At 43.0% G+C, this 19,321-nt stretch overlaps 1 protein-coding gene across 1 annotated transcript in view; it reads right to left on the bottom strand.

Moving 5' to 3' along the window:
* ZNF423 (zinc finger protein 423) overlaps positions 1-19,321 on the bottom strand; it is a 240,761-nt gene that overhangs the window by 101,649 nt on the left and 119,791 nt on the right. The window contains exons 4-5 of the mRNA XM_083165243.1: positions 14,631-17,854; positions 8,648-8,732 (exon numbers count right to left, since the gene is read on the bottom strand). Of these exons, the coding sequence (XP_083021369.1) occupies positions 8,648-8,732; positions 14,631-17,854 (3,309 nt within the window). The remainder of the gene's footprint in view (positions 1-8,647; positions 8,733-14,630; positions 17,855-19,321) is intronic.

Here is a 19,321-nt window from a genome sequence, read left to right as displayed (position 1 = left end):
CCTATCAAGAAGAAAATAAAAGTTGAGGGTCACCAGAACAAATTTTGCCATCAAAAGCCACCAAGATATATTGGTATTAAGTAAAAGCCTTAGGGAAGAGTTATCAAACATTGGACCAAGTGCGAGCTTGTAGCAGTCATTTTTCAAAAATGGACTGTACAATGAAGTTGAAGGGGATTGGTTAGTACTTTATCGCTCTCCAAGATTTGATGGATCTCCTCACCGATACACTAGCAACCTTCTGCTAAATGACATAACCCTAATATGAATTGCACCCATGGAAAGGCCTCACAATTCTTGTATGTCTGAAAAGAGTACAAGACAGTCACAAGTTTCGTAAAAGAGGGGGGGGGGGAGCCTAAAAGATAAGAAGCCCGAGTAATTTGTCACAATAAAATCACTAATTCAGCCCAGACCTCTCTGCGAACAAATGAGTTAATGTATTATATGAATAATTCCTCTTTATTATTGGGCTTTCTATATCCGCACTGGGAATTAGAAATCATTAGCAACATTTCAGCGTTATAGAAGCGTGAAATGCTTCAAATTGTTTTTCTTTAAGACACAAAAGAGGAGAATAATGTGGTACATCCTCGAAAACCATGGCACATCCCCACGTGACATCACTTATATACGGGATCGCTAGCAGCCCTGCCGCATAAGTCCACACGGAAGACTCCACCATTTATGGAAAGACAGGAACAAGAAGCCATTTAACATGCCTGGTTTTCAACCTCAGTCCCCCCCTGGCTCCCCCCTGACTACGTTGCATATTTACCAACACATATTATTCTCATGTTGGATGTCTTAGAAGAAAGCTCCCAGGGAGCAGAACTACATCCCCAACCCCCCTTTGCAGAGCAGTCTTTCAGGAAAAGGCTTTGAAGCATGTTGGGCAGACAGCATGGGGCAGGTAGCACCGCGCTGCATGAACGATACCTGCTCTGTGCACCATGGGTAATCAGGCTGCGAAATCCAAAGACAAGCTTACCCAAGTCAATAACCTCACAGATTTACGTTCTAGCTCAGCGCTACACCACGGGTTAATATAATAATGACAGTCGCATTACAGACATATGAGAAAAAATGGAAACAGCATAAAAAGGAAGCAGGCAAACAAACAAACCAAGCAACACAACCCTGGTTTCCTACGTCATGTCAGCAGGTCACCACATCTAGACAAGGAAGATCCTCTGTGCCAAACATGTGACATCTCTCTCTGGTCCTGCACGGACGTACAATACAGAAGCTGCAACTTGCAAGTAATGGAAGAAGAAAAGACAAAAACACCGTCTCTGTCACCTGAGGGGACAGTGGATGTTGCGATAGATACTGTAGAGGCAACCGCTGGTCAGCAGAGAGCAAGCATACAGTACCTTTCATGATTGTTTGCAAAGCCAATCAGGCTATAATAACAGGTTACAAGCGGCACAGATATATGGGTCACTGATGGTCTTACTATTAACACATGCACTATAGGGAGCGGTGAGGCTTGGAAGAAGACAGCAAAATGGAAGTCGGAAGTGTCTAAAAGACTGTTGACAATAAGAAACAGGTTTTCAACATTCCATTATTCACCAGTCTTGTCACACACACACACACACACACACACACACTAGTAAGCCCCACTTGAAGCAAATGCTTTGAAAGCTAGTCAGCTACCTTGTGATTGCCTCAGTGTTTCTGTATGTGAGAGAAAGAATTGTAGTTTCACTCACTGCCAATAGATGCCAGTGTTAGAGACAAACGGACACGAGACACACACACACATATATATATATATATATATATATATATATATATATATATATATATATATATATATATATATATATATATATATATATATATAAACATATACATGCATACATATATACATCTATTAAGCTATTAATTAAGCATGAATAATCACCACTGGCTTACTAAGGATCATGGGAATTTTGGGCAATCACTTATCCTGTTTTAACCAAGCACAATCAAATTATTGATAACAACAAATTATACCCCTTTCACATTGACAATTATTTCCTGGGTTATTGTACATAACGCATCAACCTGGGAAATGAGTGAGTGTGAGTTAAGGAATCTGGAAGATTGAAAGTTTTGTTTTTTTAAACATTCTCAGATCTCTGTTTAATCTGCAAATTGGGCATTTTTACCATTTGACAATTTCACAATTTCATCATCAATCAGTGGTTCTGGGTGTCATCGCCACATAGATATTTCAGGGCCTTAAAGCCTCTCAAAAGACTTTCTTGATCTTTTGGAATCTCTGGAAGACAACTCCATTTTGTGGGGTCCGACCAGACTCTCAGGATAGTAGGTCAGTAGACCAGGGCAAGCAGGTAAGGCCTTGATGAATTGCAGAGTATGGCCTGCATGATACAGCCACTGCCTTCTTTAATAGTAAATACTGGCTTTGCGGAAGTAGTTCATTTGCATTGCGGGTCTTAGTTTACCATTGCATCTTGCTATAACCACATGCATTTACTGCTGCTGGAAGCCTACCTGAAGCTCAGAATGGACTACAGCTGGTACCGGACCACACCAGCTTACTAAGGAAACAAAGGGCGGTAAAGTATTTACCATGCTGAAAGAGATCCATCTAAAATCAGAGGATCTCTGCGTATGCTTACCCCTGAGTAGCCCACAAATACATACAAAAATAACCATAGTTGGAAACTACTCCGCACCTCAAGACTGCTGCAACAAATTCACCCTTGGGATTACCAGTCCCAAAAATACATAAATTACCAAAAATTGGGCAAATTCAGATGAGCGGTCTTATTCTAACAACCAATGGTATATATGTGTCCTTCAGACATTAATATGCTTCCCAAATCTTTCATTCTATGTCCACCAGTAAGTACAGCAAGAAGATGGGGTAACTTCTTCAGTCTCCAAACTTGGTTCCCCAACCAATACAACTGGCCTTTTAATAAGGTCCTATTAAAAGGCCAGTTGTATTGGTTGGGGAACCAAGTTTGGAGATTTGGTCATTTAAGAACTTACCTTATCTTCTTGCTGTACTTACTGGTGGACGTAGAATGAAATATTTGGGAAGCATATGAATGCCTAAGGACACATATACACCATTGTTTGTTAGAATAAGACCGCGCATCTGAATTTGCCCAATTTTTGTTAACACAAATACATCTACACCCACTCCCCAAATCATCTACCATACATGCAAATGCACAGTTACAGAGATGCAATTGAGATGTGTAGGACAATACATGCTCAATACAATGCATGCTGACCGAATATTCTTTACACGGCATCCCAGCAATCAGGTCCCTCATGGCTGATCACAAAGTGCCCTAATGGTGCCAATTGGTTCCTAATGAACAAGTACAGTAGGCCTGTATTCTTTGTAACACCCCTTCAGCCAGAACAATGGCTGCTGCCTACCCCTACTGGGTGTATGTAGGTAACAGGTTGTATTTCCTGTTTTGTTTAGTGAGCTTCATGGAATACATTGTTCAATGTGCAAATGCCATTTATTATTGATGTGTATATCAGAGGGATATCCATGGCTATTGAGGTGCTGTGGAATTAATATTTCAGGCTCTTTCAATGGCTCAACAACTTAAATTAAAATAAAAATGACAAAAAGAACTCCTGTCCCTAATATTTACGTGGACAGCATTTCAGTTACGGTGTGCAGAAACATTTGGGGCAGGATTCTCTAAACTAAAAATGCGGTTAAAAACCCCGTTATCGGGTTTTTACCGCATTTTGGGATGCTGTAAGCCGGCGGGGGGCATCGCCAGAAAAATCTGGCGATGCCCCATAGAAGCCAATGGGCTTCTATCGCAACCCTCCGCCGCCCTGCGCCGAGCCCCCGCCGCCCCGCATCGCCCCCTCACCTGTGTCCGGGCAGCACAGAGCTGTGCTGCCTGGACCTGTGACCTCCTCCCTGCACTGATCCTCTTCCGGGTGCAGGGAGGAGGAGAGCCCGGCGCAGCAGCAGCAGCGCCGGGTGTGGGAGGGAGGGGAGAGCCGCCGGGACCTGCTGGGACCCGGTGACTCTCACCGCAAAGGACAGCTCTTAACGCAAGAGCTGTCCTGTGCCATAATTATCGCATATGTTACAACATATGCGATAATTAAGTATGCGAAGGGGGGCGGAGATTCTTAGAGAATCTCCCCCTTGATCATCCGCTTATAGACCCTTATTATGGGTGACTCGGTAAGCTGACAAATCATTTGATGGTAGTAAACCATTGAGTGATATCTTCAGGCCACGCAAATATAAGTCTGGGGAGACTGACATATTTGCATGGGCCTGTCATCATGTGATGTCAGCCGCCTGCCCCCGGCCCAGCTCCTCCCGCCTGTTATCCCATGGGACAACCCAACATTTTCATGGTGAAACCCATGAAACATTAGGCATTAATATGGGTGACACCCTGGCCCGCCCTTTCCCACCACCACCAAGTGCACTGTCCCAGGTGAACGGATCGGCAACTGTGCAAGTCGGCGTGTCCGTTCGCCTAGGGACCCTGCACATGCATCAGTCTGCGCAGATAAAAAACGTCTCTCCACCACGCAAACGTGCGAGGGAGCGATTAATTCAGAATGATCCCATAATGTGTATATGTACACACACCTAGCAAACCAGCCCTGAGATGGGACATGATGCGCTGCCCTTGCCCCTTAGACAAGTGAGGTCACTCCTAGGGGTGGGGTCTCTTACTCTGGGTCGTAGACTTCTACCTAAAGCAAGGATGCTATGGGCCAAATCTGCAGTAGCCCTACAGACTGCAAGTGCCAGGGGCAGCAAGGGAAACCCCCTAGGGCTCCGTACTCTGCTCACACACTCCCACTTCGTACGTAATACAAACTTTTCAGAACATATCTTTACACTTAAAATGCTACATTACAAAGGCAAATTGTCCCCTAATTGCATCAACTTAACCTGGGAGGTCCTGCGGGTAGCAGAACTAATTCTACCGCATTTAACAATAAGCTTGTGCTACGCCGCCATGGACACCGATCCAGTCTTCTAGCACCTAAAATGGTTATACATACGTGTAACATTACAAATACACTAAAATGTACCAGGGCGTACACAACACTAAATCACACGTCTATATTTCATGGAGTATATTTTCAAAAACAATATTAGGGCAGATCAGCGGGCGTAAATATGGAAAAGTCTGCCTTAGAGAAGGCATCAATATTTCATTCTTAATCAACAGCAGAAAATAAACAGTTTAGCGAGCAGTTATTACATTAGCTGGGAGAGAAGCGTCCGTGAGGGCTGTTTTCCCTGTAATTATTCGAGCTATTTTACATTTACGCTCACCGTGAGTTACTGTACTTCGGCTGTAAGGTAAGGTTTGTGCTCGAGAACGCAGAGCATTGCTAATATGGGTATAGAAAAGGTGCAAAATCTTAAATAAGGGGGGGGGCGGAGCTGAAATTGATAGACATTATTCAGATCACAGTGAGTCTCTAGTAAAAATGGCAGGGGGGCAATAATCTGTCTGAAATTAACATAAACTATACAACGAAAAATTACTCTAGAAATACAATCACCGGGTTCTAGCGGAAATTTATACTGGGTGAGAAAGGTTACATTTGTCTGTATTAAGTGAATTGATCCATTTGTGACACGTGAAGCGACTTTTCAGAAACAATCTGTCCAAAAAAACCTACAGCACTTGGCTGATGGATGCTACTGAAGTCGGATATGTACTTTTTTGGTCAAAAATATAAAAAATCCAGGAATCATGCTTGACGGCCATTTACCCAGGATATCCCCCAGGTAATGCCGGAGGGGAACACAGGCGTGAAGGTGCAGGGTATAGCGAATCAGATCACTGACATCCCAGCTTACCCCAGTAATAACCAATTTGGGGTTCTACAACAGGCTGGCTGTCTCTCCGTCTCAGATACTACAGCCAGCTCCTCATCAGCGAGGCAAGTATGCCGGATACACTACATTCTTGTGTATATGTATACATATATACACACACAGTATGGTAAATATACTCCTCAGAAACCACCTTACAAATACCATTCCGACATTTGCTATATCTAGGCTTTATAGCAGGGATGGGGAACCTTCGGCACTCCAGTTGGTGTTAAACTACACATACCAGCATGCCCTCAACAGTTTTAGAATTGTCAAATAGCAAAACTGTTGCAGTGCATGCTGGGAAGTTCAACAGCTGGAGGGCCAAAGGTTCCCCATCCCTGCTTTATAGGAACATGTGATTTGATATTCACCACGAATTACAATACTCAAATTACTGTGTGATCACAATACATGTGTTTAACATTGTGTAACCCTTAATACATTGATAAATCATTCAGCTGTTTGAGCGCTGCTATAATAACATATATATATATATATATATATATATATATATATATATATATTATATACACGTTACACACACTCATCCACACACACACACACACACACACACACACATATATATATATATATACATATGAACATATTAAGCAAAAGCTTCGAAAGCTAGCCTGCTACCTTCTGTGTTTGTGCATGTGTGAGAAAGATGTCGTTTTCACTACAGATAGCAATGTTTCGGAGACTCTCAGACGCACACACATATAATTATGAATGATAAATACAAACACACGTGATATACACATCTATATATTTTGATTGCTTTGATAGTTAAGGGTACACAAGGAAGAAATAAAAGCTAGGAAAAATACAATGTGGTTATATACAAATTATTTGGTCTCCGCCTTCTCCAAAGCCACAATAAAAATAGAAAAGAAAACTTGCATGATAAATGCAAAGAAGGCGATAAATACTTTATAAATCTGTTCCATGCATCCCAAAAGCTACAAGTCTTAATTGAGTAAAGGCCATTTTTTTGTAGTCAATATATGGAAATGGAAAATGCAAATGTGGTGTTTTTCTACTCCTGCAAAGACCCTTGAGGTGGCAGCCTTTTTCGCAAATGGTCTCAACTTTATTATCAATATAATTTGGCTTCCCTCTTTATGGTCCCAGAAGCCCTTGTTGCTATCTGCCGGCTGCTACAAGAGGAGCAATCGCAGAATTGCTTTGCCACGTTCTGCAAGGGAACAAACTCTGGGCGCTGCCAGATTGGCATTGCAACAGACTTGATATCAACACTTAAACAGGCACCGAAATGAAAGCTCCCTGCACTGACACTAATATCAAATATCCAACAGGGTAGCAGCAGCCTGAGCGGGGAGGACCCCTCCAAACAGAAGGAATTCACACTCTATCCACTGATGCAATGGACAATACAGGACATTGTCTAGTGCACATTAACTCCTGCAATGCCAAGTAAGCTGAAAAGAAGGATCACAAGGACCTTACGTAGAATAGTTTACACAGCAGTGGCGTGGCAAAATGTGTCAATTATATATATATATATAAAAGAGAATAACTGCGTCACTCCTGGGTCTTCATCAAAAGGAATTTAATGGCCTATGTCAACGGCGTTTCGACTCCTCCCGTCATCAGGACAATGGGTGTACACCAGCCATCACCTGTTGGCGGAGGAGTGCCAGACCACTACCCTTGTATGTATATATATATATATATATATATATATATATATATATATATATATATATATATATATATATATATATATATATATATATATACACACACATATATACACATATATACACATATATACAAGGGTAGTATATATATATATATATATATATATATATATATACAAGGGTAGTGTATATATATATATATATATATATATATATATGTATATATGTATATATGTATATATGTATGTATATATATATATATATATATATATATATATATAAATTTTATTTATAGGATGCCACAAGGGTTCTGCAGCGCCTGACGACAATACATACATGAGCAAAACATATATATATATATTTATTTTGTTCATCTATGTATTGTCAGCAAGCGCTGCGGAACCCTTGTGGCATATGTATGTATGTATGTATGTATGTATGTATGTATGTATGTATGTATATATACACACACACACACACACACTAGTGTTCATTCTAGCACCGCCATATTTGAAAACCCATGCAGTTCCTCCTCCTTGGCTGTGGTGTTTCTAGCACAGGTCGGGTTAGCATATCAGTGCTGATATACAGACCACACTGTGCTAGAATCACTACAGAAGACAGCGACAGTGTGAATATTGAAATCAGTTTTATTTAGAATGTGTGTACGATATATATATATATATATATTTGCACACACCTATAATATATTATTTATATACATACACATTTAGAAGTTTCTTCTTTTTTTTTTAGTTTTTTTTTTTTAAGCTCAACAAAATGTTGCTTTGACAAACCCGTGTGAGGGGTGGGGGGAGGGGGGGTCAGTGCATTTAGCCGGCGAAGTACAGGCAGTTCCTCACACTGAAATGTCATGGCGCACAAACACTGAAGTATAATTGCTTCTAAACTGTTGACAACTGACAGGTGCTTTCTACATGGCTAAACAGAAGTAGATTTTGCTTAGGGAGAGTGGCAAAAAAAATAAAGACCATTACTGAATATGAACCATTTTTAGTACGGTAACGGACGGCATGATACAAAGCGGCTGAAAGGAAATATAGAGCTATGTAGCCCATGTGGAGAAAGGTGTTTGCGAAGAACAAAAACCACTTACCTATCATGTGGTTGGCAACGTGAATTTGAATCTCTCTCTCATTCTCAAAGGTCATCTGGCATTTGATGCACTGGTACGTCTTCTTCTATAAAGCACAGACAAAAAACAGCGGCTAAGATATTGGGGAAAGTCACAAATTCAGGGGAGCACAAAGTTAAGGTTACGCAGTAGGCGGTAATTGCATTTTGAAAATGTTCTTGCGACAAAATTAGCCTGCGTGTACAGCCTGCAGTCCCTATTTCCTACACCCCATCTATGAATAGATGATCAAGTGATAAAATCAAGAACCGAGTACAGAACATAAACGTGGGGCGTCAGAAGCTCCCATAGCTCAAATGGCGACATCTGCCTGAAATAGCCCACCACCGTCTTCCTCAGTTATTAGACGCTATTCTGCCGGTTATACATAATCCAAGACCATTTTGTTCTCTGCATCATGGGAGTCATTCTCATTTATTCGGACGGGGGGGGTACATGGGTATGCAGGCATGCCAATGTGTGCCGGGGTGGGTGGACGACATGACAGCAGCTTCCCGCCCCTCTCCACGGACTTATATTTGCAAGTAGGTGACCATCGAACGATTTTTTTCCAGCTGCAGGAACATGCAAGGGGATGTGTCTTTGTGACAACCCCTTGCATGGTTGCTAGGGGTTATGTCAGCGGGGGGGTTGTGTAATCGCCGGGGCAGAGTTACAAGGCGTCAATTAAAACCAGGGCCCATGATTCTTCTACGGTATTAAAAATTGGGGCAGTGCCCTAATTAAAAATAGAAAGTGTTATCTGGCACTAATTGAAAGTGATATCCTATCCTTCCCTGATATCACAAACATCTGCCTTCGCAGTCAGGAGACTAAGGGGGAGAATTATCCAACATTCTAATGGGGGCCCAGACATCTATGATTAATTGGAGGACATCGATGTAGTCCTAGAATTTACTGTTCTCATGATGCCTGGGCTGCGGAGAATCGGCAAAATGTAAGATGGCTGAAATCCTCTATTACAACCGAAAATGATTGGAATCGGAGAGTAAGGGATTTTCAGCCGTCTTTATTTTGTCGATTCCCCAACAGATTGTTGAGGTCTTGACCATAGCAACCAAATTCTAGCTATTTTAAAGAATGTACTCGATAAAGGACAGATAGAATCTGGTTGGTTGCTATGGATAAACATTGTGCCCACTCAAAAAAGGTATGATACCTCTTCCCCTTGATTCCAAAAATACACCCCACGATCATCAATCAAGCCGAGGAATTTAGGGAAAGGGGGTGTCAAATAGAGGCATCTGAAGCTTCTAGATTACATTTCAAATCCTGTCTCCTACAATGCGCGTTGTACAACAGAAACATCACAGCACATCGGCGTTTGGTTATGGCAAGATGGTGATAATACAGCCCCATCCCTCTCGTCTACAATCTATTAATCCTGCTGCCAGTATGCTGTTGTTTTAGTATTGAAGAGTGCACATTGACACCTGGGGTAAATCTACTGAGATGATGAGCTCTATTGACAATGGGATGTAGACCGTAGCAACCAATCCAATTTATCTTTTAGAAGGCGCTAAATAAGAAGTAGAATCTGAATGGTTGCTATTGGCAACTCCCATCTTCGTAAATTGACCCCCGTGTGGTTCCCCCATCACTTCGCAACATTAAAGGATAGTGATGGCTGGGAATCTCCACAAGTTATATCCGCCTCAAACCACTTTCAGACATTTGACCTAGCAATTTCCAAGTTCCCAGCTCCGTGAGCCTGGTCTGAAGCAGGTATCGTAACCCGGAACTTATGGGACACACGCGGTGTGACAGGAACTAACGATATGAACTATAAAGTACATATCGGTACAAAACATAGTACATATCGCAGTGTGTGTATAAAGCTTGTGACGTCAATGTGCGGACCAGTGGAATCGGCATCGCAAGAAAAAAATAGACTGCAGGCTAGCCGGTTTGGACTACAATGTGTACAACCTGGTGTTCTAGGATAGTCAAAATCAACCAGAGTCAAAATCGCAAGTAAATATAGTCAAAATGGTATGGTTCTGGGCTCCGGGGAGTTCAAGGGAAATCCCAGAGTCAAAATTATACACAGCCAAAAATCTCACCGTGTGCGCGCACCTTAACTTCCAGGTTCATGACCTTGCACTCAACTAGGATTAAGGAGCGGAGACCCAGGAAGTAAACACAAAACATATTAATCTTAAACCATGCTCCAAACAATACACAGGTTTGTATGTAACATGTCTGTGCAAACTGCAATAAACTATGGACGGAAGCATTACCCTAAAACAGACCTGCAACAATGTTCACAGCTGCATAATACGCCTAAATTGGGAAAGTGGCAGAGGACAATGTGCTATTTTACAGTTCTGAAGCCAACTACCACATGGAATAACCTTTAATAAAATAATTTTTAGAGAATGACAGTTACTGTTGTGCAATAAATAGGCATCACTTTAAGGTGCCCATACACGGTACAATTATTGTATACCCAACCTGTGGCCCTCCAGATGTTGTGGAACTACATGTCCCAGCATGCCCTGACAGTTTTGGCATACTCTGTGGCAATGCATGTTGGAACATGTAGATTTACAACATCTGGTGGGCCACAGGTTGAAGACCCATGCTGTATACAATATCGCATCTCATCGCATAGGTTTTTGCAATGCAATGAGATGAGATCTAGTACAATGGGCAGCACACACTTGTTGAGCTGTGCGATGAGATGTGTGAGGGAAGCGCGCATTTCATCGCACCCAACAATTGTACCGTGTATGGGCACCTTTAGATACATATGAACGGACTGTTGAAATTCAACATTTAACCGACTGCTAGCTCTTGACCTCGTGAAGCCTGTGTAATAGAGCATGTGATCACTTTCCCCCAACCACAGAGCAGAGGAGGGTTCACATAAGGCAGGTGGTTTGTAAAGCGCAGATCTATGGTTCTGTGGGGGGGGGGGGGGGGGGGGGGGCTGCAATGTTCACAGGTTACTGAGCAAATCTGAATCCGCCTCATAATACATAACGTGGTGCACTCATGTACCATTACCTTTTTTATAAACTTATAGGTACGTGTGTATTTTTACAACAGCAGCTAAGAAGCTGGAGATCTCTCTACATTGCAACCTTTCCCAGAGAACGCATGTGGGAAGGTTAGTTGGCATCAATATTCTGGTTTTCACGCAATTCTAACCTATGAAAATCTGTTCAACAGAACATTATGTGGCCTACATACATATGGGGCGATTTCTGCCCATTTTCTAAGCGATCATCTAACACAGCTGGAAAACTTGGCTGTCATTACATAATGCCCAGTAATGGAATAATATGCTGTTTTAAGTTGAATCCTATATGTATATCTATAGGAGGGTGGATCAATAAGTATCTGTGTTTGAAGACGTGTCATTGCGGAGGACAGTTGGTATTACTATCATGTACCATATTTCAAACAACGCCATACCAAATTTCAGATTGAGCCTATAGATTGTAAACTTGCGAGCAGGGCCCTCCTACCTCCATGTCGGTTTGATTCTACCCAGTTCGTTTAATTGAATTACTGTTGTTTCCAATTGTAAAGCGCAACTGAATATGCTACAATATATAAGAAACTGGAAATAAATAAATAAATTCATAGTTTTTTTTTTTCCACCACGACAATGCACCAGCTCCCTAATCCGGAATTGTTGCGTCCAAATTGAATGAATTACGCTATGAATTGTTGGCGCATACACCGTAATCGCCCGACTTGGCTCCCTGCGACTCCTTTCTGTTCCCTACCCTGAAAACGTGGCTCGCGGGAAGAAAAATTCAGCTCAAACGAGGAGGTCATCGTCGAGACAGAAGCCTACGTGCATTCGACATACGGTATTTTTAAAAGAAATGGCAGGGACGATGGGAAAAGTGTTTTGGCGTGAAAGGAGATTATGTTGAAAAAAAATAAAAACCTGTGAAAAATTTGCGCCATTATTCTTAACAGGTATTTATTGATCCACCCTCGTATATATTTACATGCAAATGCCTAGTCTAATAATATCCCTACATTCCTAAATATAAAGGCAAAACATAAGCTGCACTTTGTGATTTTTAGTAAAAATAAATCAAAAAGATTTGCAAATTGAAGACCAGGCTGAACATAGCGCATGTGTTACATGGTCCATACGATGTTATCGGATGGCAAGTGCGCGGTCATGTCATTATAGGAACCAAATACCAGCAAATGAATGCAGTGTAGTAAATCTAGATGCTAAAGGGACAGATGTATCAAGCTTCAAAAAGTGGAGAGTGATAGACAACCAGCTCCTAACTGTCATTTTTTTAACGCCATCCTGTAACATAGAAGTTAGGAACTGAATCGCTGGCAGTTTATCACTCTCCCTGTGATCACTTTTTGAAGCTTGATAAATCTGGCCCTTCGCCAAAAAGAGAGGATGGCACGGTATCCATGGCAACTACAGTTGTTAGCATTTCTGCCTCACAGCTCCAGGGTTATGGATTCAATCCTAACCCCTGTGCGATTTGGGCCCGATTCCGGAGGTTTGGGCCGGGTGAAATAGGTAAAACATCCGATCTGATGTGCATAGGACTGCGCATCAGATCGGATGTTTTACCTATTTCACCCAGCCCAAACCTCCGGAATCGGGCCCAAATCACACAGGCCGAACGGTCTGTACATAAGATAAATCTTATGTGCAGCCATCAATGCGGCACAGAGCACGGTCCGAGGAGCGGCGCACGGTCTGGGGATCAGGGACCTGGTGCGGCGTCAGGCGGCAAGAAAATAAAAAAAAACTATTTAAAAGACTGTGCGGCCGTTGATTGGATGACCTCCCAGCATTTGAATAAGATTTTTTCTGTTCTCCTGCCATCTGATGCTACCCCAGACCCTGCTCTGTGGTGGCTTCCCTGCCCCCCGCCTACAGCTCCACAGGTTACTTGTGATCAATTAAAATACCACACTATGGGGCAGATTTATTAAGCTCGGTGAAGTGATAGTGTGTCTGGTTTTTAGCACCAGCCAATCAGCTCCTAACTGTCATTTTTTAAACCCAGAACCAGATTCCCAAAGCTTCAAAAGTGATAAAATGGAGAGTGATAAACAGCCAGCCAATCAGCTCCTGTCTGACATTTGTCTGTGACATGTCAGGTAGGAGCTGATTGGCTGGCTGTTATCACTCTCCGTTTTATCACTTTTGAAGCTTAGAGAACCTGTCCCCAAGCCTGTAACTTCACAGTTAGGAGCTGATTGGCCGGTGATATTGGCCTGCCCACCAATCGTCCAGGTCACCTCTTGTCGAGCAGGATTGAAACATGACAGGTAGGAGCTGATTGGCCGGTGATAAAAAACAGACACTTTATCACTTCACCGAGCTTAATAAATCTACCCCCAAGTGCCAAATCTTATTGAGCTCTCCCGGGAAGCTGCCGGGGGAGCTCAGGGGAGGTCGGGGCAGACGTAGGACAAGCCAGCCAAAAGTATGGGGGCCTTTATCTTCATGGAGTCTGTATAGGGTAGGGATTTTAGAATAATCTGTAACAGAGGGTTGTTAATGATTGTATAGCACTGCATAGACCAGGTAATTAACACTATTTTACGTGTTGTACAGGGCAAAGGGAGACATAACTGGGCACCATTCATAAACAAGGCCATGAGGAATTCAGAATCTCCGACCTGGTCTACAGTTCTATAATCCAGTCCTCAAACTAGCTACATATAGTGTAATCACTAAGGGGTAGATGTATGAAGCAATGATACCAGAGGAGAAGTGATAACGTGCCTGGTGCTTTATCACCGGCCAATCAGCTCCTGACTGTTAACACAGACTGGGTTTAAAAAGAGTCAGGAGCTGATTGGCCGGTGATAACGTACCGGGCACGTTATCACTTCTCCTCCATTATCATTTCTTCATACATCTACCCCTACAATAATTCTACTATTACTCTGAAAATACAAGAGAGACATACAGTAGTATAGGATTTGGACTTACTCTGGGGAGTGGAGATGTTTGTGCTACTTTCCTTTGGCCACTAGCATCATGTGTCAAGTCTCTGTGGTCAATCTGGATATGACTTTCCAAATCTTCTGCGTTCTCAAACTTGACATTGCACTCTGGGCATCGCAGACTGGCGCACAGTCTCTCGCATACCTCTTGTGAGGTTGGGTTGGAAGGCTGTCCATTGGTGGTTCTGCTTAAGCAGCCAGCACACAGGCCATACGGCAATCCATTAACATCTAACTTGACCAGATCCTGTTTATTTCGGAATTCTTTTAAGCACAGGGCACACTTGTACAGCTTTTGTAGTGTCTGCCCATTAGGAGAGGAGGCAGCAGAGTTTCCTGCCAGCTTTTGCATATGGAATGTCCCATGAATTTTAAGTTCCAGAGTGGAAGTGACAGTCTGCATGCAGACCACACAGCGGAAACCAGTTAGGGAATTTCTAAGGTCTGGGTGCATCTGACAGTGTTCAATAAAGTCTTCTTCACTCTGAAGGGGCATTTTGCAGATCCTACATGTCCCTGTATCCAAACTTTTGCTGTGAGTAACTTTATGTTCAGTTAATGTTAAGAGAGATGGGAATCGTTCCCCGCAAATGGGGCACATGTAGTGTTTTGCTGGACCTCGGTGTGTCTGCATGTGTTCTCGGAGTCCATTTTCAGAGAAGAAAGTTCTCGAGCAGATATTGCACTTGTGACTGCCCTTGATGAAATCTGCTTTCTTCCTAGAACCATCATCTTCCCCGGGTCTAATATTATGATCTCTTAATCGGTGGTTCTGAAGGAGAACTTCCATTGTGTAAGCTGCACCACAGATATCGCAGCCATACATTGGCTCAGAGGCATCAACGTCATCTTCGCTGGCTTCATGACTATTTGAAACCTCGGGATTCTTCATCAAGACACTTGGGACTTCAGCAGTCTCTGACTTCTTGCTCGTTGGCATCATTCCATTAGCCGTACCATTTTGGTTATTGGCATCAAACACACAGTGCTTTTCTCGCAGGTGCTTTTCCAGTAGGATAATGGCATGGAATGCTTTGCTGCAGAACTTGCAGTTGTACTTCTTACTGTGAGTTGTGATGTGACACTGAAGCTCCACTTCCGTGCTGAAGGTCTCTCCGCAGAAGATACATTTGTGCGATTTTGCTGGGTTGCCCAAATGGCTGTGCTTGACATGAAGCTGAAGATCCACCTCTTTCCTGAAGTCCCAGTTACATGCTGTACAGCGGTACATTTTCTTCTCATTGCTATGCTTTACTGCCAGATGCACTTGGATGGAAACCTTAGAATCAAAGACTTCTTGGCAAAGCGTGCAATGATACAGTACAAAAGTATGCATGTCCAATAAGTGCTTCTGCAGATCATCCACGGAGGAGAACTGTTTGTCACAGCTCTCGCACACATAATGTGTGGATGTGGTCATGTAGTGTACTGTGAGGTGCTGTAGGAGTGACTCCTGAGAGTCAAAGTCCTCTTTGCACTGAGGGCAAGACTGCTTTCTTAAAAGCAGCTCCAAGTGTGACTTTAGATGGGTCTGAAATGTGTCGAAATTTGAAAACTTTAGGTCACACTGATTGCAAGGATACTCTCCATTGGATACGGAGTTTAGACTAGGACACAACCGCTGCCTTTTAGGGGAAGAGACTTCAACGTCTGAGGAAACCGGACTCTGCTCAGATTTTGACTTCTTGTTGTTTGCCAATGGAATGTTCTTGTGGTTTTCTTTGATATGCTTCGTAAGCTTCAATATAGAGCCAAATATGGGGGAATTTGTGCAATACGGACAGGAGTACACTTCCATGAAAGATTGCGTTGGCTGTATGACAGGGGATTCGAGCTTTGAGCTTCCTACATTGCAATGGGTTTGTTGAATATGCTCAGTCAACGAGGACTCCGTAAGGAATCCCATAGAACACTGGTTGCAGAAGAAGGCATTATTGCCCTCCTGAGGGGTAGCATTAGGGCCACAATGGGTAATTCGAATGTGCTCTTGAAGGCTGTTAATGTCAGCAAACATCTCGGGGCAATAATTACAATGGAAGGCAGTAATGTTACTGAACTGGACCATTGGGTATGCATGGTTTTTATGGACCTTTCTCACATGCTCATTAAGATTATATAGGGTGGGTAGAATATCCAAACAGATTTGACAGGTGTGGCTCTGCTGAGGCTTGTCCACATGAATAGTTTTAAGGTGAATTTCTAGAACTGCCAAGCTGTTGAAGTCCCTCTTCGTGCAATACGGACAGCTGTAAGTAACTTTCGACCAGTTCTGGCCATCCTCTCTTTCCAACGACAACATTTTCTTATGCACTCTTAACGGCTTGAGTGTTGAATCAGGAGTGGAACCACGTTCAACCGATGCGCTGGAGTCTGGTGTGGCGCTGCTCATGGAGGCCACACTTCCTAGAACTGGATCTGGACTAATGCTGTGGTTGCTGGAGTCTGGCTGCCGGTGACTATCTAAGTGACAATACACTTCTTCCACTGAAGAAAACTGCTCAGGACACATGGGGCATTTATGCTTCTTGTTGGCATGGACTTGGTCAATGTGGGTGAGCAGACAGGTTTCATCTGCAAATACTTCAGGGCAATGAATACACTGCAGGTCGGCTTTTTCGGAGAGCTGAGGGTGTCTCGTCATCACATGCTTCTCAAGCTCCTCGGTCTGGCTAAAGGTCTCCTCGCAGTAGTCGCACATATAGTCCTCCTTCTTCATGTCTTTGTCTGCCTTGGACATATGTTCCTTGTTTTTCTTGTGAGCCTGCATGTGACTCTGCAGAGAGCTAGTGGAGGAAAAGCCACGCTTGCACACTGTGCATTTGAAAGGCTTGCTAGAACTGTGGGTCTTCAGGTGAATTTTAAGGTGATCGCTGCGGGAGAAGGCAGCCTCGCATTCGTGGCAATGATACTTCTTATCCCCGGTGTGGAGTTTTATGTGGCGGTCCCTACTTCTTTTGTGCTTAAAAAGGCGGCTGCAGTATGTACATTTAAAGGGCAGTTTGTCGCTGTGGATCTGTTCGTGCCTTTTCAGGTAGCTCAGGCGACTGAAAGACTTATCGCAGAACTGGCAGGGGTATGGTAGTCCAGATCCCCCTTCCTCCTCTCCTATGCCGAGATCACACCCATCTCCTATCATCTGAGAGGGTGATGCAATGTCTTTGCTGGAGGGAGATGAAGCCACCCAGGAGAATTGTGGGTCGTCATCACCATCTGTAATGGGAAAGCAGAAAGGAGATTAAAAACAATTCCCAGTGCATCTGTGAAATAAGGCCACAGCTCTTCAGCAGAACCCAAGGCTTCTACCAATCTACAGTTTATTTCAGCAATGCACAAACAAGGACAAAAGTATAAAAAGGCAAGCCCCATGAATAAAAAGTAAAAATAATATAAAGTCCGTCATTTTATATTTTAACCCTAAATGATAATGCATGTGAACTCAAGGTGCAGCAGTTTTTAGCAATACCATTTCTCTCTCACACTCACACACACACACACACACACACACGGAGTTGAGGAAAGAGACAGGTTAATGGTTGCACTGGAACATTTTGCCAGTTATGAAGCGTTCCCCCTTCTGTCTATGAAACCGTAGCCAGGTGTCCTGGGAATATGATGGATTGTGAAATGCCATTCCTACAATCTGCTGGTGCGCTGCTAGCCGAGTCCACCAATCAGAATGGGATTAAACGACTCCTGTGCAATGCCTCACTACTTGGCCGGGATATCAAACTGCACGAAACTAGCTTTTTGTTTGTAATCTGTATTTCCCAACTAATATTATAGACCTGGCATGTCAGACAAATACGTGCAGTGCTTATTTATCTGCATGTCCAATGGCGTGGCAACCCAAGTCGATGCTTGTTCTCAGGAATCGTTTATATATGTAAAGCCACGCAGCATATAAAAAAAGCTGGAAATCAGCTCTATTTGCTTCAAATCTGATCACATTTTAAGAGGAAGCAATCGTGTTACTGAACGTTGAGTTTCTACAGTATGCACAACCTTTCAAGGACATGCAAACCCCCAAAGTGAGGTGCAATTCTCCAGAGTGCAGGATAACAGGAAGGAGTCAGCTGCACGGAGAGATCCCAGGGGTGTGCTGGAAGAGAGATGTGCCGAGGCAATGCTGGGTTCTGGGAGGCCAGCTGGGTCCCATATACAGGAAAAGAGCATGATGCAGGGGCTATGCTCTACTAAATATCTATATATAAAAATACATTATTATTAATACACACATATATACACTATATATATTTATTTATTTATTTATTAATTAACAGTTTCTTATATAGCGCACACACATTCCGCAGCGCTTTACAGAGATTAGAACATTCACATCAGTCCCTGCCCCAGTGGAGCTTACAATCTATATTCCCTACCACATGTACCCGCACACACAGACATTCTAGGGTTAATTTGTTGGGAGTCAATTAGCCTACCCGTATATTTTTGGATTGTGGGAGGAAACCCACGCAAGCACGGGGAGAATATACAAACCCCGCCCAGTTAGAGCCATGGTGGGAATCGATGCCATGACCGCAGTGCTGTGGTAGGGAATATAGATTGTAAGCTCCACTGGGGCATGGACTGATGTGAATGGTCAAATATTCTCTCTGTACAGCGCTGCGGAATCTGTGTGCGCTATATAAGAAACTGCTAATAAATAAATAGTACCCA

The sequence above is a fragment of the Crinia signifera genome, chromosome 11, assembly GCF_055691185.1.
Source record: "Crinia signifera chromosome 11, ASM5569118v1, whole genome shotgun sequence".
NCBI lineage: Eukaryota > Metazoa > Chordata > Amphibia > Anura > Myobatrachidae > Crinia > Crinia signifera.
The sequence above is the reverse complement of the archived record's forward strand: the minus strand, read 5'-3'. Positions and strand labels throughout refer to the sequence as shown.